At 40.5% G+C, this 27,663-nt stretch overlaps 2 protein-coding genes across 5 annotated transcripts; both read right to left on the bottom strand.

Moving 5' to 3' along the window:
* Positions 1-537: 537 nt before the first annotated feature.
* On the bottom strand, positions 538-25,686 carry LOC135335889 (uncharacterized). 4 transcript variants are annotated; one of them, XM_064531554.1, is made up of 15 exons: positions 16,430-17,063; positions 16,267-16,371; positions 14,846-14,927; positions 8,170-9,702; positions 7,968-8,105; positions 7,655-7,885; positions 6,252-6,446; positions 6,027-6,149; positions 5,667-5,900; positions 3,309-3,503; positions 3,084-3,206; positions 2,724-2,957; positions 1,441-1,623; positions 1,132-1,288; positions 538-1,035 (listed from the first exon to the last, which is right to left on the bottom strand). In XM_064531554.1, exons 4-15 carry the CDS (start codon positions 9,653-9,655, stop codon positions 723-725), a joined length of 3,612 nt encoding a protein of 1,203 aa, XP_064387624.1. In that variant the 5' UTR covers positions 9,656-9,702; positions 14,846-14,927; positions 16,267-16,371; positions 16,430-17,063; the 3' UTR covers positions 538-722. The 4 variants fall into 4 exon arrangements, with proteins under 4 accessions (XP_064387624.1, XP_064387622.1, XP_064387621.1 ...); XM_064531552.1 differs by lacking the exons at positions 14,846-14,927; positions 16,267-16,371; positions 16,430-17,063 and adding an exon at positions 25,564-25,686; XM_064531551.1 differs by lacking the exons at positions 14,846-14,927; positions 16,267-16,371; positions 16,430-17,063 and adding an exon at positions 13,718-14,538.
* LOC135336091 (tigger transposable element-derived protein 6-like) lies at positions 21,227-23,183 on the bottom strand. The gene has a single exon (XM_064531881.1). It carries the CDS (start codon positions 22,197-22,199, stop codon positions 21,369-21,371), a length of 831 nt encoding a protein of 276 aa, XP_064387951.1. The 5' UTR covers positions 22,200-23,183; the 3' UTR covers positions 21,227-21,368.
* Positions 25,687-27,663: the final 1,977 nt, after the last annotated feature.

The following is a 27,663-nucleotide window of genomic DNA, read 5'->3' as shown; positions in this document are numbered from 1 at the left end:
TAGTTGTTCGCCTAACCGTTATAAAAACAAAAACTCGACCTGGGATCGAGGCTAGAGGCTACCCAAACATGCATAATAATACCTTTGCACGTGTATAGGTGGCAGTCCCTACAAATCTGTTCTTTTCATTGGGGTTATATAATTATTCAAACAGATAACTCCATTTTTTCCGGAATGCAAAGAAGAATTGATATCGTATATAATAATTATTATACGTAGGAGTTGATCTCATGAAAGTTGATGCAGACACCCCCTTAACAAAAGGGGCAGCCAACAGACAGTCAAGTGTACAAAATCTATAATCACAAATATCACAACTAACCAGATGAACTTCTGAATCAATTGGCATTGAGAATAAACATTTCCCAACATGACTAACTTAGTTCTGCATGGAAGACTCCAACAAGACCTCTAATACTACAAAATTAGCTAAGTGCTCAATCATGCAGCTGAGTTTTTGTTGTCTATATATATATATATATATGAGAGCATTTTTAGTGTGAATATTGCAACACACAAAATGCATGACTGTCTCGATCACTCTTTGAAAACCAATAACCAGTAAACTGAATACAAACTGAGCACGTTATAAACTATATACATTACTTGCGTGGCACACCGTAGATTTTCAAGAAGAAATATACAACTATCTGTTCAGTATCCTGTGTTCAGTAACTATCATCGTACATGTGTTCAGTAACTATCATCGTACATGGGGACAGTTACAGACCCATATAAGCCTCACAGGGTGTTAGTTCAAACTGCACCTCTGAAGCACCGTTCCCTGCTGTAGAGGGTTGAGGATTTCCAGACCCATAAGCCTCACAAGGTGTTAGTTCAAACTGCACCGTGGAGGGTTGAGGGTTTCCAGGCCCATAAGCCTCACAAGGTGTTAGTTCAAACTGCACCTCTGAAGCACCGCCCCCTGCTGTGGAGGGTTTAGGGTTTCCAGTGGAAGTTTCTAAATTCCTCTCTTGAAATACACTTATATAATCATAGACATGGTCAGGAAGCTTATCAGCAACATCAGGCCTCCTGCATGCAAGGTGAGGGGGGAAATTTTACTAAGTATACAGTCAAAGCACCAGCAATAAGTACTACAATTGTATGCCAATGAACTGATAAACTCACAAATCTGATGGTGGGCTGCTTTCATTGATACCCAAAGCCTTTGATTTATATTTCCGATATCTCAGAGCAATCAGCAAAATTATGGCCACCAATAGAAGAGCCAATGATCCAATCACAATGCCAATCACAGCACCTACACTCAGTAGTGAAGGAGCAGCTGCAATAAATGTATAAATGGTTTTAAGTCCTGTTTTGAGCTAGTAACATCCACATATAATTATGTAGCCATTTCCTGGCAGATGTACAATATACATGCCCACTGTGATGCTATTATATAGAGAGCTATAATGTTCACGTATCGCAGCACACCTTCTTGTGCACACTGAAGAGGACTAGCTTCCGCCCACACTCCATCTTCACAGGTCCTTATCTCATCTCCTAGGAGCTGGAACCCTTCATCACAGGTGTACGTAGCAACTGTTCTCTGTGGTCCTTCAGACACATTGTAGATGATCATTCCATTAGCGAGTGGTGGAAGATCATTACACAAAGCTGCATGTGAGAACATTAGAGGTTAATGCGTATGTTACTAAATGAATAATAAATAATTAAAATTTAGAGAGAGGCCAATAATTTATTAAAACGTGAGCCCGATATTTGTAAATCGGGAGACTGATATACAGTGAACAGTATTCATTAATTAACATGCAGTTTTTACAAATTAATGCTTTCAAATTGACACGATGCACAAACAGCACCTCATAAGTGGAATAGCTTAAGTTACTTGCTAGATCGGAGGAGGCTGGAACTATACTTGACCATAGCTAATTAAGGTCACTAATCCAAACTTTAATTTCTTGCAGACTATACTTCAAGCCTAGCTTTTAGTGTCTGTAAGTTTAATACGTTACTTTCAGGGGGGTCAAATTTTATTTTTGTCAATTATTTTGCTCAGAAACAGAGATACAAATAACAAGTATACAAATAACAAGTCAGCTGTGCGGTGACCTCGAGAACAAGCTGCTCATAATATTGAGAGTTGTATCTCTGCATGCTTCTAAGCAAAATTGGCGATAATAAAAATTGACCCCTCCTGCAAAATAAGACAGACACTGCAAAAGAAATTTGGAATTAGTGACTTTAATTAGCTAGGTCAAGCTGTGGTTCTAGCCTCCTTTGAGCTTATTTTAGATTTCGTAAATCCATTAATTGCAATCTAAGATGAAAGCACTGCAGGTGCTGATGCCTCGGTGGAGGTGCCAAAGCTACATAACATATAGCTAGCTTTTATACACACATTGATTTTATCATGATGAAAATGTTGCTGCATGCAGGAAACTCAGTCTTAAATAGTGGGTAATGATCGACATGATTGTTGTTAAAAATGATTGATGCCAAAAGTTCAAGTCTGATGGCAAGTCAGCAGAGCCTTGCAGCTCTCTTTTCACTCTGCAGCTACCAATAGCTAGCATTCTAGTGCAGAGCTAACTACTAAGTAGAGTAGCAACACTAGGTGAAAACATTTTGCTATGGACAAGGCTGCAATGGCATTCCAAGTAAGCAAAACTAGGCATAAACTCGAGAACAAATTTGCAAATCCAACCATTGCAAGCCAAGGTAAGTATATATTTATAGTGTATAGATAGATATACCGTCATCGTCCGTGACTGACACGGTGGCTTGAGTTAGAGCTCCTAAAGAGTGTCCAGCGGCCATAGCCTCAGAGGTGAGGGAGAGAAATGCCAAATACGTCTCCAGATCCTCCGGACCAACCTCATCGTTATTGATGTTGAACGGCACTCGGACGGACGTCTGCCCGGCAGAGAGTGTGAACCGACCAGGAAGACCAGCTGCCGACACAACCACAAAGTCTTGAGTGCTGGGGCCTGCAATAACGATTAGTGTATCAAGTAATAAATGTGCAAGAGGCTTTAAATTATAGCTCTTAAAAGCATGAAAATGCTCATTATAATAATTGTACACTGACACAATTCACACTATGAGCTACTTACCTCCGGTGACTATGAAGTCAACATCTTGAGTGGGAGCCATGTTTGCCACTATCTCCACAAAGCCTTGTCCATCACTCTCACTGAATGAGATCGTGGCCCTACTGAACATAATCACAACCGGATCTGCAGGGAAGCAAAGTCATCATTCCTTCATAGTATAATGGCAGTAAATTACGATCATGTATAGGATGCCAAACTATACTGACAGTGCATGGGTCTACTTACTTGCCGCCCCACAGCTTGGTTCACTTCCTGACCACACTCCATTTTCACAAGTTCTTGTAGGTTCTCCCGTTATACTTCCAGCATCACACATGTACGTGGCAACTGTTCCGTATGGTCGACCATTAATCTCTGAGAAAAACTCAAAGTCGTATGAGATGGATCCACCAGAGAAATCAGGTAGGTCAGGACAGGCACCTATAATAAGGAGTGGAAAATATGCAGTAATCTTGATCATTATCACACAAGGCCCGTAAGGTAATAACGTTGATCAGGAGTACATGAATAGGAGTAAGCAACTACTATACAGCCCATACAAAGGTGTTGTTATCTCACTGGGTCATGCCACGTCATACTACATGTGTAAAACGCCCACATCTCAAGTGGCCTACAACCACAATCAAAACAGTGTGGTTAATTACATGCATTGTGCAAGCACACTATCCAGGTGGCTAGCTCTTGCACAAAATGAAGAAAAGCAAAGAAACATGAACACAAGCAAAGCAACTGTGATAGAAGTTGCCAAAAGCTTGCTACTGAATAAATAATCTAGCATTGGTGAGAAAATTAACTGAAGAAGTAGAGAAGCTACCACAACTAGAGATGTACCCTGAGAGAAAACAGGTTTTTAATATAATCTCTAAGGAACAGGATGATGGCTTGGTGAAGCTTGCAGACTGCCTGTGCAATCAATACAAACAATTTTACATAAAGATGCATACTTTAAAATTTTCAAATTCAGTGGGTACGATTTCCTACGTTGCATTGCATCTGGGGTAGAAATAAAAGCTCTCCAAAGACTCACAAGTAATCGACTCAGACTATGAAGAAACTCCTACCTTTAGTGCATGGGCATCCCTTGTTACTGCTGTGTCTCTCAAGGTTGACGTTGTTTCCTCAGACACACAACTTGCAATATTCCATGAGTAAGAGATGAGCAACTTTAGCAGCTTGTCACACCTCTAGTTTAGTTCTCTCTATAAACGGTAACCCGGCACCACACACAATGCTATTAAACTGCTTTGCATTGCATCAAACATGTTATTCAGCAAAGATTAGTTACCAATTTCATGGTGAACAGCCAATTCCGTCTTTTTCTAAGGTTAAGCATTCTCTAGATGATATTAGCTGAGTAGATCTAGATCTATGCTATTCTCTAAGTCTTGTATATAGTTTCAGCCTAGCCTGCACATGCACTTGCACTCTTGTTGACAATTTCTAAGTGAGCTACCATGCAGCCATACATGGTCATGTGTACACAAAGTAACCACAGTTTACACTACTACATGTGTTTGTGACGTAGTGAGATAATAACCAATTTATATGGTGTACATAGTAGTTGCTTACTCCTATTCATGTACTCCTGCGTTGATCCATGCACTATATTCATTGGCTAACAACAATCAATGTTATGCTCAAACACATGCAGAATGCTATGACTCCCTGTAAACACACTCACAAGAACAACTGAATGCATGCACGCCCTTGCATGTTTAGTAGCCAGCATTCTAGTGTGTGCCTATTGCTTCCACTATAAGCTAATAATAATAATTATACTGTTTCCCAGGAAACTAGAGTGTAGCTGTATCATCACTCTAGTTTCCTGGAATCAGTTTTATTATTAGCTTAAGTGGCAGGACTACTATAAACATGTAAGTGCATGCTGCTCTTGTGCGGTGACCTCGAGAACAAGCTGCTCATAATATTGAGAGTTTTAATTGATTGTATCTCTGCATACTTCTGAGCAAAATTTGCAAAAATAAAAATTGACCCCTCCTGCAAAATAAGACAGACACTGCAAAAGAAATTTGGAATTAGTGACTTTAATTAGCTAGGTCAAGCTGTGGTTCTAGCCTCCTTTGAGCTTATTTTAGATTTTGTAAATCCATTAATTGCAATCTAAGATGAAGGCACCGCAGGTGCTGATGCCTCGGTGGAGGTGCCAAAGCTACATAACATATAGCTAGCTTTTATACACACATTGATTTTATCATGATGAAAATGTTGCTGCATGCAGGAAACTCAGTCTCAAATAGTGGGTAATGATCGACATGATTGTTGTTAAAAATGATTGATGCCAAAAGTTCAAGTCTGATGGCAAGTCAGCTGATGGCAAGTCAGCAGAGCCTTGCAGCTCTCTTTTCACTCTGCAGCTACCAATAGCTAGCATTCTAGTGCAGAGCTAACTACTAAGTAGAGTAGCAACACTATAAGTGAAAAAATTTTGCTATGGACTCTTCTGAAAAGGCTGCAATGGCATTCCAAGTAAGCAAAACTAGGCATAAACTCGAGAACAAATTTGCAAATCCAACCATTGCAAGCCAAGGTAAGTATATATTTATAGTGTATAGATAGATATACCGTCATCGTCCGTGACTGACACGGTGGCTTGAGTTAGAGCTCCTAAAGAGTGTCCAGCGGCCATAGCCTCAGAGGTGAGGGAGAGAAATGCCAAATACGTCTCCAGATCCTCCGGACCAACCTCATCGTTATTGATGTTGAACGGCACTCGGACGGACGTCTGCCCGGCAGAGAGTGTGAACCGACCAGGAAGACCAGCTGCCGACACAACCACAAAGTCTTGAGTGCTGGGGCCTGCAATAACGATTAGTGTATCAAGTAATAAATGTGCAAGAGGCTTTAAATTATAGCTCTTAAAAGCATGAAAATGCTCATTATAATAATTGTACACTGACACAATTCACACTATGAGCTACTTACCTCCGGTGACTATGAAGTCAAGGTCTTGAGTGGGAGCCATGTTTGCCACTATCTCCACGAAGCCTTGTCCATCACTCTCACTGAATGAGAACGTGGCCCTACTGAACATAATCACAACCGGATCTGCAGGGAAGCAAAGTCATCATTCCTTCATAGTATAATGGCAGTAAATTACGATCATGTATAGGATGCCAAACTATACTGACAGTGCATGGGTCTACTTACTTGCCGCCCCACAGCTTGGTTCACTTCCTGACCACACTCCATTTTCACAAGTCCTTGTAGGTTCTCCCGTTATACTTCCAGCATCACACATGTACGTGGCAACTGTTCCGTATGGTCGACCATTAATCTCTGAGAAAAACTCAAAGTCGTATGAGATGGAACCACCAGAGAAAGGAGGTAGGTCAAGACAGGCACCTATAAGGGGATGGGCAGTAATCTTGATCATTATCACACAAGGCCCGTAAGGTAATAACGTCGATCCATGCACTATATTCATTGGCTAACAACAATCAATGTTATGCTCAAACACATGCAGAATGCTATGACTCCCTGTAAACACACTCACAAGAGCAACTGAATGCATGCACACCCTTGCATGTTTAGTAGCCAGCATTCTAGTGTGTGCCTATTGCTTCCACTATAAGCTAATAATAATAATTATACTGTTTCCCAGGAAACTAGAGTGTAGCTTTAGATGGTACATCAAAGTATAGCACTGACCACAACCATCTGCTTGTGTGGTTACTACTCAGGTATATTAAGGACTGGGACCTTCAATTATTGCTGAATCAGCTAAAACGCAGCCACGCCCACGATTTTTAATATGTTTTGTGTGTAAAAATTTTGTGCAGCTACTTATCTTTTTTAGTTCTAAAAACGGTGTTCTAAACCTTCCTTTTAGCTCTTAATTCTTAGTGTAGTAGGTAGTTCAAAGGCTTAAGCAGACATATCCGCTGGGAGAGAGCATCATGTTCTATTTAGAGTAAGTTATTAGCCTATAAAAATAAAAATGTCACTTATTGTCAGCTGTAAGACTAAGTTTTGTGCAAAATCTCACCTTTGGCCAAAGAAGTGGCTCTCTCCCAGCAGATATGTCTGCTTAAGCCTTTGAACTACCTACTACACTAAGAATTAAGAGCTAAAAGGAAGGTTTAGAACACCGTTTTTAGAACTAAAAAAGATCAGTAGCTGCACAAAATTTTTACACACAAAACATATTAAAAATTGTGGGCGTGGCTGCGTTTTAGCTGATTCAGCAATAATTGAAGGTCCCAGTCCTTAATATACCTGAGTAGTAATTACAAGAGCAGTATGTACTTACATGTTTATAGTAGTCCTGCCACTTAAACTAATAATAAAACTGTTTCCAGGAAACTAGAGTGATGATACATCAAAGGATAATCTATAATCATATAATTATATGACCACAACCATCTGCTTGTGTTCTTACTAAGCCACAGCCCATCTGTTGGTTGCCAAGCTTATTGTCCCACAATTACATTCTCCCCATGGCCACAGCTGTCACATTATTACCACCAAACAATACGAGTGGCTTTCATGTGGGGCCACTACAAAAAAACTTGTTGCTATGGTAGTAGCCACCACCTTGAAATGACACTCACCTTGATCATCAATAATGGTTATGGTGTACCGAGTTCTGGGCAGGTAGCAGTTCTCTCGTGCAACACACTGCACCATCACCTCCACCACTTCCACTGGCTCTGGAGTGTCATCATCCAAAATAGTGACTACGTATGGAACACGAGGTAACGTGTCACCAGCTCTCCATCGCAGGTTGCCATTTTCAGTGGGCCCACCATTATTTTGTGGCTGAGGATCATTATAATCAGAACCTGCATGCATGGAAGTCATTGATTAGCAATTATACAATAAACAATAACAAGACTTTACTGCGTAATGGTATGAACTAAATACCTTCTATGGCTGAGAGGTCTTGAGTGTCAGCAAATGCTCTACTACGCCCTGACTGATCACCACGGGTGATACTAAACATGAGATCAACCGTTCCAACAGTTTCCAGTACAACTAGATCCACTGCTCGAATCCAGGCCACTGAATAAACAGAGAGAAAAATGTAATATTAACATAAAATGACAAAAATTTTCCGAAAACTTACATCCAACTGGCTCCATTTCAAAAGGCAAAGGATAAGCAAATGAAACCTCTCGAGCGTAGCCATATGTAAATCCCCAGAATGCTCCACCTTCAATGTTGTCGTAAGAAAGGTTAAAATTACCTACGCCCAAAAATCTGGTAGCTCCGTAAGCACACACCTCATTTGAACCACCTACTAAACAGTTGATGGCTTCGTATTGGTCGGGAATGTATGTTTCTCCATTTACACGAAACCTTTGCCGATCTTGTGGGGAATTATCAAAGATGCGAGTGGGCAAGATGTAGCTTATAAATCCCTGAAACTGAGTAGTCAAATTTTTGGCTGTACTGAGACTATAACTATTCAAATAAGAGTTAACTGGTGGTATGTAAACGAGGGCTGGATCTCCAATTGGATTAAAAGGAAGTGGTGGATCCTGTATGTTTTGAAGGTTGTCAATCAAGTTTCCAAGTGTGTAAGCAGCCATAGTAACGGGTTGAGAAGACGTAACACAACAATAGGTCTGAGCACTCTGAGGTGTCTGGCACTCAGCGTATTGTCCTGCACCCACTGTGGCCGTGTAAACACCATTTCCAGCGCTAACCAGTCCAACTCGATTATTCCCATCAGCTGAACTTGGTAAACACTCACAATTGATTGTTACTTGTGCTCCAGCCCCAAGGGAGCCAATTCTGTACAGTTCACCGCTTTGTCTGACAGCAAAGGGAGCCATGAAAAACAGGTCACCATATGTTGGATGAGGTGGCAATTGTTCTACAAGATAGTCGCAAGTTCCATCATCAGTAGGAGTTCCACATTGATGTCCAGAAAATACAGCCAATGGCTTGTCAGAAGTGATGATAGAGCCGGTAAGATCGTCAAGATTGCTAATCATCACAGTGTCAAAACGATTGAAAGCCCTCCCATAAATTGCTTCAACTCGAGCACTTGGGCTGCCAGAACTCGGTAGCACCCATGAGGGATGGATTTGAGTTTGAGAGGCTTGTACACTGACAGTAGTGTCATCTTGACAAGGAGTAAAGATAAATCGACTCTCAAATCGTTCTCCACCGAATACATCAGATGAAAAGATGAAGTACTTGTAATCTGTCGCACCTGGAAACTCAACACAGTTGATAGCCGTGTACGCATCAGTGGAGATCAATTCATTATTGAGCACATATATAGTGAGCTCATCATTTGCATTTTCTGCTGTTATAAACAGTCCCTTTTGTCTTTCAGCTTCATCGATTTCTCCATTGTTTTGCACGGCTATGTCTTGTTGGCCACCTCTTCCTGCCAGCAGATTAATAAAAGTGAATTCTCCTTGTCGAGCGATTTCCGTGCGAGACCATAGCCCAGATCCAGGAGAGGTCTCAGTGAATCCTGTTCCATTCACTCCTGGCCATCGTGTCTCTAGGGTGAAAGGTGAGCTCTCCTGTTCAGTGGTGATGAAAAGACCAATTTGTTGTTTTGTGGTTACTGCAGTTTGTGCGTGATTCTGCATGAAGGCAAGAGCAAATCTGCTTCCTCTGGTGTTTGGAGCAGTAGGATCTGCAGGGGTTTTGAATTTTCTAGCAGTTATGAATCATTACCTGAAACCTTATTCATTCAAATTAATATACGTTTAGACCCTATATAGTTGATAAGATCATGGAAAAAGTGCCTCAGAGCAGGTATATACTATAGTATATACTTATTTACTTAGTATACCTATAGTATTCCGTTGTCAAGTGATTGTAGTCAAGCCTCGAATGCAAGGTTTGCGCATGCGCACTAGCATCTAGACACTGTTTTGTCAGCTAGTGTCTATGTGATTAGAAGCCCTCAGCCACTTGTAGAACCTTAATCAGTGCCTTTGGGCTTCTAAATCCCATATAAACCTCCAAAAAAGTGTCTAACTATTTTATAGATACAGCTGATACAAGACCATTGATGCACTTACTGCTATCCAGGGTGGGATCAATTCATCACCAGCTCCAAGTGATATATGAAGGAGGACAGACAATAGGAACATGCAACACATACTTTGTGAGCTAGCCATAGTCTAAACTCGACAGAATCTTCACTAGGAATGGTTGAACTTTACTTTACTCACTAACTTTACTTTACTCATAGATCTATATAGCCTTACATATATACAACTTCGATCAACTGCTTGGTTGACACAGATAATGGCTAGTTGTTATTGTGTTATTGTTTTTATTTTTGACATCACATTGTCCACTATCCTCATCAGCCAAACCAATAGGCTCATAATCGTTACTCCAGGTTGTCAGCTTCTAGATGCATGTGTTGATTATAAGTATAGACCCCCTGTTAAAAGCAATACCATAGAACATGCCTTGAGCTGTCACATTACTAAATAGCAACAATTTTACTGCACGAACTGCTATAAACCATTACACTCAAAAAGCATTAGATAATGGATTGTTGCATTACTGATTATGAACATGGGCATGAGTACGCCCAAGGGATGAAGGACACTATAACCATAGATACCGAATGCACATGTTCTAACTGATTTAGATCCCAAAACCTATTGGCTACTAGAAATGCACTATAGCTTAGCAACAGTCAACCTATAGCAACTGCATGCATCATTTCTTTTGAACTATAAAATCTGAAGTTGGTATCTCTGTGTCTCTACTAAATCTGTGGTCTCTATTCAAGTCAACCATGTTCCTCCACCTCAGTTTATAAAAATTAATTATAGTCCTGGACCTAGCTCCACCCACAAAACGGAAACATCCAGCGCCTCCACCAGTTTTGCAGCAAACAACACCTTTCAAGAAACAAGCGGCTCGTACTACTCTCACAAAGCGAAAGGAAGACACCTAAGCAAGAATTTGCAGCAAACAAGCCCAGCAAACGAGCGGCTCTTATACTACTCTTGAACAAAGCTAAAGGAAGAAGCCAAAGCTAGAACCCCAGCACTTCCATACATCCAGCTCTCCCCCATGCAGCCTTGCAGCAAAAAAGTACAGCACACTGCCCAAGAAACGAGCGGCTCCTATATGCTACTCTCAAACAAAGCCAAAAAATACTCTCTATAGAGCTTCTCTCTTCCATTCTATAGTTCTGTTATTATGTTACTAGACAAAGCATCTAGCTACAATAATTTTTTTCTTGTAAATGACAATACAATGTATAATGTCGTAGTTTGTAGCCCAGAGCAATCTATAGTACCGGTGTCATAAAATTTTAGGCCCCCATGAGATTGGGCCCCCCCCGGGCCTAGAATTTTAACATTTTAGGCCCCCTTTTAAAATTTTAGGCCCCCCATTAACAGCGCAACAGCGGTAACATTATGTGACAGTGCATTCTCAAAATACACCAATACAGTCTTCTATGGTCTTCACAGTCTATGCAGTGCCAGTTACTGAATGCAGCTCTCCTCACACACACACACACACACACACACACACACACACACACACACACACACACACACACACACACACACACACACACACACACACATTATTTTCATCATTTCATGCATGTACAGTAGTACCACTGGTCTCACAGCCATCACACTGCACCATGTCATTCTATGATAATGACCTCATGCAGCACGAAGCACATAGGTGCCAACTGTCCCGATTGGTCAGGACTGTCCAAGATTACCCTTGTCCCGAAAGGAAACTGCTATTCACCTCAGATATCCCGGATTTTAAGGTTGCTGCTTCTGAGCTGGGTTACTAAGCTCTAAAAGGCTTATCAAGCCTGAAACTACTGCATGCTAGAATCTTCAAACAATGAACAAAAACATGCAGCTTTACACAAGAAACTTAGTTTATATAGCAAGGGCATAATTATGAGAGAAGCGCCCTTGTACTATGATACAGTCTAATAAGTGGGGGGGGCTCACTTGCTTGCACTCTCATTACATGTACTGTGATTCCACCATAGATACAACAGTTTCTCTCTTGACTTCTATATCTATGATTCCACATTACTTGAGAGCTGAGCCAGTGATGCTATTGGAGCATCCCCACAACAATTTACATCTTCTATGTAGGAAAACATGGAGGAAGATATGAATTGTTGTCTTTGCACTTAAAATTGTATGCTTTATACTTCATTTATTGTGAATTCACAAAATTTTGCCTCTGGCGGCCAGCCGCTTGGGGATGACGCCGCCATGTTTTGTCCTGAAATTTGGCTGAGAGAGTAAGCACAAAGTTGCAAATATGGCGATAGCTATGCACAACATCGATTGTCTTATACAGGCAGATCCAACATTGCAGAGCTGCATCAAAGCATTTAACTCTTATAGGTATAAGCATGAATAACTTGAAATGATAGCAAACATTTTTGCTACTTCGATACAGAGTCTTTGCATGCATGCAGTCTCTTTGATGCTTTGTAACTATTATAGAGCTAACCTTACCATATAATTCTTTGACTTTGTTCTATCATAGATAAAGATTTCTGTTCGTTTATCTATGGTTCTATCGTGCAGAAAAGGATAGCAGAAAAGAGGGGGGCCTAGAATTTTAACAGATTGGACCCCCTAGGGGGCCTAAACTGTTAATATTCTAAGCCCGGGGGGCCTAAACATGGGGGGGCCTAAAATTTTATGACACCGGTACTATAGCTTATAGTTCCCTCCTAAATACACTCGAATGGGATCTAATATACCTTAAGGCGACATATTTTAATTCTTGCAAGTTGTGATTCTAATTACTCGCAAGTGATTTTAATGAGATTCATTGCAATCTGCGAGTACACATTTTTGCGATTTTACTCTCATTCGCAGAAATAGCAGAAATTAATACTTGCGAACATAATCATGTCATCTTAAGGCAGTAAAAGATTAGGCAACACGAGCTTATAACTATAGGCCCTGATAAATTATGCTCGGAATAATTTTAGCATAATAGGTGTCTCAAAAATAATTGGGCACATCAATGTCCATTTTTGGTAAAGATCATTACATTAAGTTTTGCATAAGGATGTTCTCATGGTAAAAAGGCTAAAGGTGTCTCATGAATCAGCTGCCATTCTTTTAGGAAGACTTAATTTTGAGTGTCGGAATATTTCAACTGAGTCAGCGAGAAATACAGAATCAATTATATCTTGATCAATTGCATGATGTGTGTTGTGTTTATATATACGTCTTAACTTATCAGAGAATAATCGGATTTTTAGGAGAATAATAGGCACATTTTTCAAGAATTAATAGAATAATGGGTGAAAAAAAGCATAATTTATCAGGGCCTACTTATAACTGAACATAATTATAATTATTGCACACATGATGGAAAGTATAAACAACGATCGGCTATATAGCACATCGCAAACAATTGTTTGATTAAATACAAACCTGCGTTATTATATAGTTTCATTACACTCACAGACGCATAAAAATGCAAACATGCAATTACAGAATCTAACAATTTTTACATATGTAAGCACACAGGAATCAGGCCAGACCATCTCCCTGAGTCTAAACACACTCGAGTCTCAAATCCAACTTTATAGTGTGTATACAAGCAGTGGCTATATAGCTGATAGAAAAGCTGATAGAAAAGCATGCACGTGCACATGCAACACCACTTACTGATGTCCAGGGTGGGATCATCATCAGCTCCAAGCGATATATGAAGGAGGACAGACAATAGGAACAAGCAGCACAAATTTTTGGAGCTAGTCATAGTCTAAACTTGACAAAATCTTACTGGGAATAGTTATCCCTTTCCTTGCCATTCGTGAAATCTGGAACAGGAGCGTCTTTAGGTCGATCAATTAGTGTGGATCCGGCCTCACCACGCCTCCATGTCATTCTATTAGTCTAGATCCGGCTAGCAATTCTAGCTGGGACTCCCAGTTCTAGCTCCTTTTGTTTAGCGTGTCAGAGACTGGGAGAAGATGATTGGCACTCCCTGGCTCCTTTGGATGTACAGCTGTCCAGATCCCTAGAACATACCCTCCATTCTGACGAGTTATCAGTGCATAGGGTGCTTACTAGATTCTTGCCAGCCAGTACAGTTCAAGCTACACACAGCACCGCTCAACTATTCTCTACCCCATTATCTAGCTAAATCTGGTCCAACTAGACAGCAGACACAGCTAGTTAATTCAGTAAAGCCAGGGGTAGCCCTACTTCTACGGTTGTTCAGTACCCACGGTAACAATTCCTCTGGGCTGGGCTAACTAGTTGAGCCACGCCTCCCAATTCTCAAGGCTAGGTACATGTCTCTGTCTAGCTGCTTCTTCAGCTTCTTGCTCAGTTTTGTGGCTTAGAGAAAGGCCAGCTACTCAGGGGGAAGAGTCGAGATGAAAGTCTGGCAGCCAGGTGACGTCCAAACGGTCAGTTATTCTTTCCACCAACTTTTTAATCTAGTCTAGTCCTGCTTGCACTGCTACTCTTCCTACTACTACTACTGCTACTCTTCCTAGCTAGTCAAAGGTTTCTTTTTTTTTTTTTTTTTTTATAACTACATATGCACAAAGTCAAAGAGACATCAAAGCTTACATCAAAGGACACAGATTTTTAGCCTACTTGACTGATAAGGCCGTTACCTAGACTACAGTTTGTTTGTCAGGGAGGAGCTCACATACAACTTCATCTAATTCATCATAACGATTCGTTACCGTTGTTGTAATTTCAACAACAGATTGCCAAGGAAAGAGATACACGGCAACTACATATAATGCCGGATATAATATGCTAAGGAATTTAACCCACCTGTATACAGGAACTTGAAGACTACTCTGAACAGGACAGGCTACAAGAGTCCGACTCGCCCCCTACTCCAAAGAGGAGATGTCTACAGGTGAGAAAATTAATAGTTACATCATCAGCACAACCACGTACAGTGCATATAATTATACATGTATGTATCATACATAGCGGGCCCCCCAATTTTTTCCTTAAAATTGCCGTGAATTTCGCACATTATATTTTGACTACGTATGCTATATTGTTTTTCGCGGCTTATAATTGGTTGAAATCCGTCCCTATTTACGGTATATGCTTGTACATGTATAATTATATGCTAAATTTACCAGAGCAGACCATTATCACCCCCCTTCAGGATTCGCAACCGGACACACCCCTCTCCACTGTGGAATACCCTCAAGATTCGGACTACATTTTGACACTAATGGACATAAAATGTACTAATGCGCATGAAAAGGTGGATGAGATGTGCACAGAAGCCAGAGAGGCCCTGAAACAAATGGAACCAGAAGAGCTAGGATCGTGGGAGAGAGCCGTCACAGTTGCAGATGGAGCATGGATGACAAGAGGTCATCATTTGAAGAACTTTACTTTCAGTATTCGAAACTATTTCACAGGTGAATTGCTCTTTCGAAAGCATTTGTGTCAAAAGGGCGGAGTTAACAAGGACGATCTGTACAAGGGGACGTCCAAAGGAGCGGAGGGCTATGCAGCCAGGATACTCTTCCAGCAAGCCAAAGAACAGATGAAATAGCTTTTATGACTAAATGTATAAACTAATAAGTTGTTTTGAAGCTGTAAGTAAATGCAGAACTATCATTATATGGCAGCAAGGTGAACATGCATGCAGACTCAGAATACACACACAAACGCACACTGACCCACTAATATGACCCGGCGCGCAATCCACACACACATATGCAAGACAATTTTATGATTAGTTTTGTGTTATACTATACGTAATTGACTATGCGGCTTAGCTATAGCAACCAGATGATAAGAGGGAGTGAAATGGCGGAAAGAGTGTATGTGCAACGTTATGACTAAATGATAAGAAGCTGTACGTAAATGCAGCACTATACAAATAGGCTTGAAACCCGTCCTCCCTTCTTTTGGGTGGACAGGCCACGGTTAGGGTTAGAGGCGTATATAGGAGCAGTATGGGCCCCATAAATCATTACAGGTATGCCAATACAAGGCCCGGCCTAGGAGATGTGGGCTCAGCTGTCACATAGCATGCCGATTTAGTATCAATATGTCATCAGTATTATTTGTACATCGGCAAAAATGTAGCAGTAGCAAGCAAGTACCTTTGGATGGGGTTTTGGTCTATTACAAAAAAGTATTTAGGGGTGAAGCTAGAAACGAATGACTCGTATCTAAGGGGTATACCGTGTACGGTGTATATACATGTAATAACAACGTACTGTCTTTTGTCGGTGCGTCTTTCCTCGTCGTTCTCACTGGGTGAATTTTCTCGCATGTCTCCACCAGCATATGACTGGTGCTACGAGCAACCTGGTGGGCTTGAGCTGAGGAAATACCATGTAGTGCAGGCTGGCTCTAAAAACTTACAATCCATACACTCACTTTGCAATTTGAGGGTTCCAAAAGACAGAGGAATTTATGAGGTCAGCGTAGTACAGCTAGTGCAGTGGCATCACAGGATCCTTGCCCCAGCGAGATTAGTGATCTAATGTGTTCTTGGTCTAGATTCTGTGTAAGCTGGTAACGTACGTAGCTAGCTAGCTGCCTAGCCAAGCCTGTAGCATCTCTTACAGTGCAACAACCAAAGAGAGTAGATTTTTTTTTATATTATTATTTTTCACATTTTGTGGCATATCTTCTGAAGTAAAGGTGATATGATCTATTTGAGTGCAGGTACTGAAAGTTCAACTATTGGCGCTTCCATTGGACCACCACCTGTTACATCATATGACATCATCACTATGAAATGGCTGTCTAAAGATGTGTACCTCCGAAAATATGTTAGGAATAGAAGTAGTTTATTTGTTTGAGTTAAGATCTGAAATTTGTTGTGTATGTACCTGAGTATATTGCTCATCTTTTGAGCTTCAACTGAAGTCTGGGCTACTAGTAAGTTCTGAGAAATACTGCATTTTGTTGTTTTTTGGTGGCAAATATGTTAGGAATACAACTTTCGATTTTATGCTAGTTAAGGTCTGATTTTTGAGAAGGATGTACTACAATAGTGTAAAATTCATTTGCACTAGCTTACAGGAGCTAGACAAGTCTTTTCTTTGCTAGAGCGGCCCTTCTTGTCAAAAATGGTGATTTTGCTCCGTTTTGCTACTTTTGCTGACGTATGCAATGATATTCATTGATTTGTGACATCACAAATCATCTTGTTGTTATTTGCTACATCCAAAGGTCATGTGATGTCTACCTGCAAATACACAGTTGGTGTTGGTCATTCTGTGTCACAGGGGCGTGGCAATTGAGCCTTATACGTAGGCAAATCGCCCCAAAAGTCATAAAAAGCACTGTTTTTGACAAGATGGGCCACTCTAGCAAAGAAGAGGCTAGCCTAACTCCTGTAAGTTAGTACAGATGAAAAGTACACTATTGTAGTACATGCTGCTCAAAAATCAGACTTTAACTAATATAAAATCGAAAGTTGTATTCCTAACATATTTGCCACCAAAAAACAACAAAATGCAGTATTTCTCAGAACTTACTAGTAGCCCAGACTTCCGTTGAAGCTCAAAAGATGAGCAATATACTCAGGTACATGCACAACAAATTTCAGATCTTAACTCAACAAAATAAGCTACTTCTATTCCTAACATATTTTCGGAAGTACACATCTTCAGACAGCCATTTTATACTGATGTCATGTGATGTAACAGGTGGTGGTCCAATGGAAGCGCCAATAGTTGAACTTTAAGTACCTGCACTCAAATAGATCATATCACTTTTACTTTAAAAGATATGCCACAAAATGTAAAAAATGTGTACCAAAAAAAAAATCTATTTTCTTTGGTTGTTGCACTGTTATATATAATATTATATCCCGTTGCTATGTTGTTGCCAAGTGCAATATGAAGCATATTGCACTGCTGAAAAGTCATATTGCACTGACCACAAAACGCCCCTCTGGCATAATTAAATTAAATATTGTATCATGAGAAATAATAAGTATCAAAGTAAGTCCAGCCATGCATGAATGTTCAGCACTGCTGGAGTTTCTTCTTTGCAACCATGCAGGTTTTAAAATCGTCCCAGGCTCATTTTGTGAATTAAGATCCTAGGCCTAGTCCTCCACTTCTTGATGCACGGTCAATTCTGGCTTCATCATAGCACTAGAAGCGGATCTTTTTGCAGGGGGCTTGAGCTGTTTTGCAGCAGTGTAGAGGCGAGCTTCTTTGGCTCGGTTGTGATACCGAGGATAGTGCTAGTAGGGGGCTGTTCGAGCAGCAGTTACACTGAGTAGTATAGTGGGGTGTGGCTGTTTCTTCGCAGAAGTAAATGGGGTGGGGCTGTTTCTTTGCAGCAGTAGAGGGGTGGGGCTGTTTTGCAGCACCAGAAGTGGGGTGGGGCTGTTTTGCAGTGGTTTTAAGCGTTGGAACTCCAACAATTTTGTGTCAAGCCATTTGTCTGTCATGCCAATCTTATACGCTGCATAAATTATACCATAGATACACAAAAGAAAGGGATAGGCAACGCCCCACGTGATGCTAGATAAATGCAGTGTGTGACGTCACACCCTCTGGTTGGAGGCGAGTTGCGCTCAGGAAAGTATACAATGTCCCTATATCTGCTTATTTTTCTCGTAGGGGGCCTAAAAGAGAAATTCAAAGCAATCAGGCATCATGCACACATACACCCAGCACTACTGATAGCTACAGCTGCTATGTTAGTGCTGAGCTTTCTTTTATTCAGCTTGATTTGTGTGAAAAAACACCAATTTGTCAGTTTATGTACCTCTATCTCCAATATGAAATAATCTTATAACATGTAAGTTTCACAGAATTAAAGTGTGTTTATAACTGCATGGAACAAAGCATATTTTCCAGCTCTCAATGCCGCTTATCCCCGAAGAGAACCCATTCGACTTTAATATATCCAATGGGGACACGAATCATGAAGTAGTAGCAAAGCTGTGATGTTATAATAATAGTTATGTAGCTTTTATTTTTATAAAAGTTTTAACTGTCACACAGCTAGCTTGTCTCACATTTTGCACTTATAACCCCTCCCCCCTGTATGTTGATTAGTGTATAATGGGTATAGGTCGTTCCCAGTCGAGTTGTCTCTAGCTGCACCCGCTTCGCATAAGATCATGACGTTATAGAAGAGGTAAGATCATGTGTCAGGTCACTGCTATGTATAGGGCTGGGATCAGCAATATTGATGGTAAAGGTATCGCATGTACTGGTGAAAAATGCCCTATGCAGCTCTACAATATTAATTAACAAAATAGCTTAGCTGCTTTGGCTAATATTAATTTATCACTATGGCTGATAGATACCCACTAAGTGAGGACCAAAAAAAGACCTTAATAAGATTTTATGAGGAGGGCATGCAAAGTAAGGGCAAAACCTGTGCATCATTTCATCTTCAGGCACAGAAGGCAACCAATCTCCCTTTAGACGTTGTTCTGGTAGGTTTAATACCATAAATAGATCTAAATGGCATAATTAATGTCATGGGGTGAATGCTCTATGCATTCATGGAGCATTCACCCCATGCGTTGAGCTCAGTTGTACTCGGTAGCACCCATGAGGGATGGATTTGAGTTTGAGAGGCTTGTACACTGACAGTAGTTTCATCTTGACAAGGAGTAAAGAGAAATCGACTCTCAAATCTTTCTCCACCGAATATATCAGATGAAAAGATGAAGTACTTGTAATCTGTCGCACCTGGAAACTCGACACAGTTGATAGCCATGTACGCATCAGTGGAGATCAATTCATCACTAAGCACATATATGAGCTCATCGTTTGCATTTTCTGCTGTTATAAACAATCCCTTTTGTCTTTCAGCTTCATCGGTTTCTCCATTGTTGTGCACGGCTACGTCTGGTTGGGTATTCCCTCCTGCCGGCAAATTGATGAAAGTGAATTCTCCTCTTCGAGCGATTTCCGTGCGGGACCATAACCCAGATCCAGGAGAGGTCTCAGTGAATCCTGCTCCACTCACTCCCGGCCATCGTGTCTCTAGGGTGAAACGTGAGCTCTCCTGTTGAGTGGTGATGAAAAGACCAATTTGCTGTTCAGTAGTTCCTGCAGTTCGCGCATGATTCTGCATAAAGGCAAGAGCAAATCTGCTTCCTCTGGTGTTTGGAGCAGTAGGATCTGCAGGGGTTTTGAATTTTCTAGCAGTTATGAATCATTAACTGAAACCTTATTCTGTAATAATCACTAAAATTAATATACGTTTAGACCATAGTTGATAAGATCAAGGAAAAAGTGCCTCAGAGCAGGTATACAGTAGACTCTCGTTAATCCGGTCACTCTTGGGACCATGCAGCTTGGCCGGAATAGCAAGGTGGCCGTACTTCAGAAAGTACCCAGTAAATGGCCGCGGCTAAAATGCGACCCTACCTCGAATACAAATGCATTTGTATTCGAGGTAGGATCGCATTTTAGCCGCGGCCATTTAGCGGTTCTGTCTTGAGTACTTATAGATTGTCTACAGCCTGCTGCATGAGCCTGCTAAGTACACAAATCAATACAGTAACTACAGACACAACTAAGTAATAATTAAGAAGTAGATCTATATGTAAAAGATTCTGCTAGAGTTAATTGTCTTGATTGACAATAAAAAGATGTTATTCGATTCGAAACAGTCACCATTTTGGTAGCTTCAGATATATGTCCTCTGCTTTCTAGAAAAGCAACTGTGTCCTCAACAGCATTTAGAGCTTCAGTGTAGCTTTTGATTTTCAAAGGTGGTGGTGCCAATACATCATCATCATCATCGTCATAATCATTATCATCGTCATAATCATTATCATCGTCATAATCATTTTCAGTATCACTAATTGGCTCAGAAGAATTACCAAGTTTTCCAAGAAAATTTTCTTCCCAATGTGGATTGTCCATATCAAAACAGGTTAATTGCAATGTCACTATGAGAAACAAAAGTTTCAAATGAACAGTGATCATCTCCATGTGTTTGTTGCATTAGATCCAACACCTCAGTATCGACGCAGTCCTCCTCCTCTGTTTGTGGATCCAGATCGAGAAATGGATCTACCGTAATACATTGTTGCTGTACTACATTCAGATCATTGTCAAGTATACCAGCTTTCCGAAAACACTTAGTAATCACAGCAGGATCCACAGACTTCCAAGCTTCTGCAATCCATTGAATTGCACGGAGTATTGTGATCGACTTAACAATTTCAGTTGCAGTTGAGCATTTGTCAATTTTCGTAACAATGTATCGCATGAACAGTTTTCTATAGCATGTTTTAAAATTCATGATGATTCCAAGATCTAACGGCTGCAGTTTTGAAGTTGTGTTGGCAGGAAGAAAAACAACTTTAATATTACTGTATTTATCAACAACATTTGGTGGATGACACCCTGCATTGTCCATAAGCAGCAAAACTGATCTCTTGACTCGTAATAGTTTCTATCAGAATGTCATGTAAGATTTCACTGTTCATCCATGACTTTTTTTGTGCGTAATACCAAACAGGCAATTTCGATTTATCTATACCTTTGAAGCATCTAGGGTTCTCTGACTTCCAAATTACAATGGGAGGACTCTCGGATTCCCCTAGGGCATTAACAAAAAACAATGCTGTAATGCGCAATTTTGACTCCTTACCACCTTTGCATTCTTGATTCTTTACGGCCAGGCCTTTGTCAGGAAGTGCTCTCCAGAACAATCCTGTTTCATCACAGTTCCAGATATCTCTAGGTTCATAACCTTCGACGACACATGGTATACGCTCGAACCAAGATTCTACAGTGTCACTCCTGACATCTCCAGACTCACCACTAATAATCCTCTGTTTTATGCTATTTCGAGCTTTCCATCTAGTGAGCCAACCACTAGAGGCTGTAAAATTATCGAAACCTAGTCGTTCAGCAATCTGAATGGCTTTCTCCGTCAAAATCGTTCCATCAGGGAAAATGTTTCTGGAAATTGCAAGCTGATACCACTCCAAGAGTGCCTCATTGATGTCAGCATATTCAGATTTTCTTGTTCTCTTCTGACATTGAGCACGATTGCTATTAACATTGGAAAAATACAAATCTTTGATATGATCCTTATTCTTTAGGATTAATTGTATTTGTGTCCTACCACACTTAAAAGTTTCTGCCAACTTTCTTGTTCCAATCTTTGGTTCTTTTTCGACAGCTTGTATCACTTCAAACCTCATCTTTAGAGACAAGTCATTCCTCTTGTGTTTGTGGCTAGAGTGAGGGCCAGGGGCTGGGCGAGAGGAGCTAGAGCCTTCTACATCTAAGACTACAGAATTATCCAAACCACACCCAAAACGTCATATCCGGCCGTAATATGAGTATAAAAATCAGGTTTGGGACAGCCAGCACTGGCCGGTAAACGGAATAGCGAGTGGCCGTACTTCAGGTCGAGTTTTGTGCAGAAAACATATAGCTAGCATTCCGTGCCAAACCAAATGGCCGGTATATCGAGGTGGCCGCATTTCAGAGAGCCGGAATAGCGAGAGTCTACTGTACTAGTATACCAATTTACTTAGTACACCTAGCATTCCGTTGTCAAGTAATTGTATAGCCAAGCCTCGGAGGCAAGGTTTGTGCATGCGCATATAGCATCTAGACACTGTTTTGTCAGTTTCTATATATATGTGATTAGAAGCCTTCAGCCACTTGTAGCACCTAAGTCAGTGCCTTTGGACTTCTAAATCCCATATAGACATCTCCAAAAAAGTGTCTAACTATTATATAGATACAGCTGATACAAGACCATTGCACTTACTGCTATCCAGGGTGGGATCAATTCATCACTAGCTCCAAGTGATATATGAAGGAGGACAGACAATAGGAACATGCAACACAAACTTTGTGAGCTAGCCATAGTCTAAACTCGACAGAATCTTCACTAGGAATGGTTGAACTTTACTTTACTCACTAACTTTACTTTACTCATAGATCTATAATAGCCTTACATATACAACTTCTATTAACTGCTTGGTTGACACAGATAATGGCTCGTTATTGTGTTATTTTTGACATCACATTGTCCACTATCCTCATCAGCCAAACCAATAATAATTGTTACTCCAGGTTGTCAGCTTCTAGGTGCATGTGTTGATTATAAGATCCCCTGTTAAAAGCAACACCATAGAACATGCCTTGAGCTGTCACATTACTAAATAGTCAACCATGTTCCTCCACTAGTTGGGCGGAGCCCGACCGTCCCTGACGGGAGGTCGGGTTGCAAGCCTATCTGGAATTTGTTCTGCGCATTATGTAGTACTGCTATGAATATTATTATTCTCAAGTGGGTGTTAACCGACTTGATGACGTGTAAACCACAGGATGGCACAGCAATACTGCATGCGGTTTTGCAACTAGATGCAAGCAGAAGTGTAACCAAGCCACGTGAAAAATACTGCAATCTGATAGGGCGCCACTATAGTGGCGCTAGAACAAATCCCAGATAGGCTTGCAACCCGACCTCCCGTCAGGGACGGTCGGGCTCCGCCCAACTATTCCTCCACCTCAGTTTATAAATTATAGTCCTGGACCTAGCTCCACCCACAAAATGGAAACATCCAGCTCCTCCACCAGTTTTGCAGCAAACAACACCTTCCAAGAAACAAGCGACTCGTACTATACTCTCACAAAGCGAAAGGAAGACATCTAAGCAAGAATTTGCAGCAAACAAGCCCAGCAAACGAGCGGCTCTATGCTACTCTTGAACAAAGCCAAAGGAAGAAGCCAAAGCTAGAACCCCAGCACTTCCATACATCCAGCTCCTCCCCCATGCAGCCTTGCAGCAAAAAAAGTACAGCACACTGCCCAAGAAACGAGCGGCTCCTATATACTACTCTCAAACAAAGCCAAAAAATACTCTAGAGCTTCTCTCTTCCATTCTAGTTCTGTTATTATGTTACTAGACAAAGTATCTAGCTACAATAATTTTTTTCTTGTAAATGACAATACAATGTATAATATCGTAGTTTGTAGCCCAGAGCAATCTATAGTACCAGTACTATAGCTTATAGTTCCCTGCTAAATACACTCGAATGGGATCTAATATACCTTAAGGCGACATATTTTAATTCTTGCAATCTGTAATTACTCGCAAGTGATTTTAATGAGTTTCATTGCAATTTCCAATAATCTGCGAGTACACATTTTTGCGATTTTACTCTCATTCGCAGAAATAGCAGAAATTAATACTTGCGAACATAATTATGTCATCTTAAGGCAGTAAAAGATTGGGCAACACGAGCTTATAACTAGGCCCTGATAAATTATGCTCGGAACAATTTTAGCATAATAGGTGTCTCAAGAATAATTGGGAATAATAGGCATCAATGTCCATTTTTGGTAAAGATCATTACATTAAGTTTTGCATAAGGATGTTCTCATGGTAAAAAGGCTAAAGGTGTCTCATGAATCAGCTGCCCTTCTTTTAGGAAGACTTAATTTTGAGTGTCGGAATATTTCAACTGAGTCAGCGAGAAATACAGAATCAATTATATCTTGATCAATTGCATGTGTGTTGTGTTTATATATACGTCTTAACTTATTTTATTAATCAGAGAATAATCGGATTTTTAGGAGAATAATAGGCAAAAATAAATAGAATGAAAGCACCGCGGGTGCTGATGCCTCGGTGGAGGTGCCAAAGCTACATAACAAAACTACTAATAGCTAGCTTTTATACACACATTGATTATAATTATCATGATGATTAATTTTGCTGTGAATAGTGGGTAATGATCAACCATGAATGTTGTTAAAAACGATCGATGCCAAAAGTTCAAGTCTAAAATTAATGGCTGCCGTCTGCAGCTAGCGCAGAGCCTTGCAGCTCTCTTCTCACTCTTGCAGCTACCAATAGCTAGCGTTCTAGTGCAGAGCTAACTACTAAGTAGAGTAGTAACACTCGGTGAACAAGCTTTGCTACGGACTGTTCTGAAAAGGCTGCAATGGCATTCAAAGTAAGCAAAACTAGGCATAACTCGAGAACGAAGCATTATTTTGCAAATCCACGAATTAAAATCCAAGTAAACATGACTAGAAGCCTATAGAAACTCTTACTTGCACTTGATTCATCCTTGAGCAGCTGTAGCAGTCTACACACACACACAGACATACAAACACACTACCGTATACCTCGCTTGCGCATGCGCACCGAGGCATAATAATGGGTTAAAAAAAGCATCATTTATCAGGGACTACTTATAACTGAACATATAATTATGCACACATTGTATAATACTGTGCTGTGATGGAAAGCATGAACAACGATCGGCTATATAGCACATCGCAAACAATTGATTAAACACAAATCTGCGTTATTATACAATTTCATTACACTCACAGACGCATAAAAATGCAAACATGCAATTATTAACTTTCTTAGAACTTTACATACGTAAGCACACTCACATGCACATCTCCCTGAGTCTAAACACACTCGAGTCTCAAATCCAACTTTATAGTACGTATACAAGCAGTGGCTATATAATATCAGCTGATAGAAAAGCTGATAGAAAAGCATGCACGTGCACATGCAACACCACTTACTGACATCCATGGTGGGATCATCACCAGCTCCAAGTGATATATGAAGGAGGACAGACAATAGGAACAAGCAATACAACTTGTTGGAGCTAGCCATAGTCAAAAGCTTACTGGGAATGGCATTATTTCTGTCACTATCCTATATAGCCCATAATACATTATGACATCGACCTGCTTGGTTGACACAGCTAATGGCAATTTTGTTATTGTTTATACTTTCGACATCACACTATCCATATTTGTCAGCCAAACCAATAGGCTCATGACTATTACTCCAGGTTGTCAGTCTCTTGCTACACCTATATAATACTGTTTAAAGCAACACCGTAAAAATTAGTTTCAGTATAAAAATTATAAAGCTTCCTAAGGCTCATGCATAATTGTCATGCACCCATGGCAATAAGAGGTGCATTAAGTGTGTGGGTAGGTGTTACAGGTGTACGTGCATGTATTAAAAATAACACTGAAAATATTCTTTATTCGGCTATAACAATGAAAAAGTTTTAATGTGGGCCGTGAGCACACATTCAGTATGTACACATAATTATACTGATCGCCCCCCCCCCCTCGCGCCTGTCGTACCAGCCTTGATCCCAGGCTGTGCTTGTTCTGAGAGTGAAGGCCCTGTATTGTTCAACACCTGTACAATCAGTTACTTAGTCCGAACCAGTAACCACACCTTTCACATGCACCTTCTCTACATATAATGAAGTCTATAGTGCTGACAGATTTGATCAGCTATATTTTTCTCTTTTCTCAGTTCTGCACTAAATCTCGATCGACATGTAAGTTAGTGCATAAGGATTTTTGCACAACAAACACAAATCATCCTTTCATTAGTCTGAACCAGTGGAACCTCCATTAACGACCACCTCTGAAGAGCAACCACACGTTATATAACGGCCAAAAGCTCAGGTCCGGATTGAAACTACATGACTTCAATGTAAAGCAACCTCTCAGGAGCGACCACCTCTCTACTCCGTATAAGCTTTAGCAATGGAAATAACCTCCCGGAACAGACAGCCACACCCAGAATTAGCAGAAAAATTATTGCTGAGATAACATTATTTTGCACAATCGTGAAAACCTAGCTGTAGCTTGTCCCTACAGCCTTTTCAAAGCTTCAAAGAAGCAGTTATGGTGTCCGTTTTATGGAGGTTCCACTGTATATATAACCACACCTCTCACACATCATGTGCATTGTGGGAGGCAAGCGGTATCATTTTGATCACTATACACTCTCAAATACACCAAGTATATAATTTAACAGTGAATTTACCTCTTTGGGTACTGACTTGACTGCTTCAGTGTACATTAATCACCACCAGCTGATGATGATATTGTAGTTCTTACTCTCTGGACCGGAGTTGCTGAGTATTGGAGCCTTTCTGATGACAGGGACCTCTCATCTATTGGAATTATGATTTAGCAGTGAATTTACCGCTTTGAGTATGGACTTAACTGTCACCATCACTATAATTATGCAGTAAACTTCGCTCTTAGCATACACTTCTGACTGTACACCACATGAGAAGTTTCTACATGTTAACATTATAGTAATAGCTACATGCAGTATATAAATCTATCATAGTATGGTTGATCACTGCCACTTTGTTGGATATACTCTCTTCAAGTCTATGACCTCTTATTTGTAGCCTCCACAATGGAAGAGGTGTATCTACTTGGGTAAAGATCCTTAACGCAACAAGAGTTAAACAGATTAGATTTCACTATTACATTGTAAAGCCATGACTCACATTGGGAAAAATCACATACACAATAACAAGAATAATTATAATAGCTACTGTGTGTTTAATCCAGTACAAGAGTCCTACACATAGCTCTAGCTTTACAGTCAGTCACTCTCAGCACTCATAGATCACTGGGTCTGCATGTAAAGAAGGTATACTAGTGATTCAAGCAGTACACATGATTTCGGGTATAAATCAAAGCTGGAAATCACTGAAACCATATAGCACACTGTATACAACATGTGCACTGTTAGAGGAAGTAATTGATCAAGTGGTAAACCACAACTGTAGTGATTAAGTGTACTCTCCACTTGGACGTAGATCTCAATTTTCTTCAAGTTAATTTGTTCTA

Source organism: Halichondria panicea, chromosome 5 (genome assembly GCF_963675165.1).
Source record: "Halichondria panicea chromosome 5, odHalPani1.1, whole genome shotgun sequence".
NCBI classification, from domain to species: Eukaryota; Metazoa; Porifera; class Demospongiae; order Suberitida; family Halichondriidae; genus Halichondria; species Halichondria panicea.
Note: the sequence above shows the minus strand (reverse complement) of the source record. Positions and strands in the feature narration are given on the sequence as shown.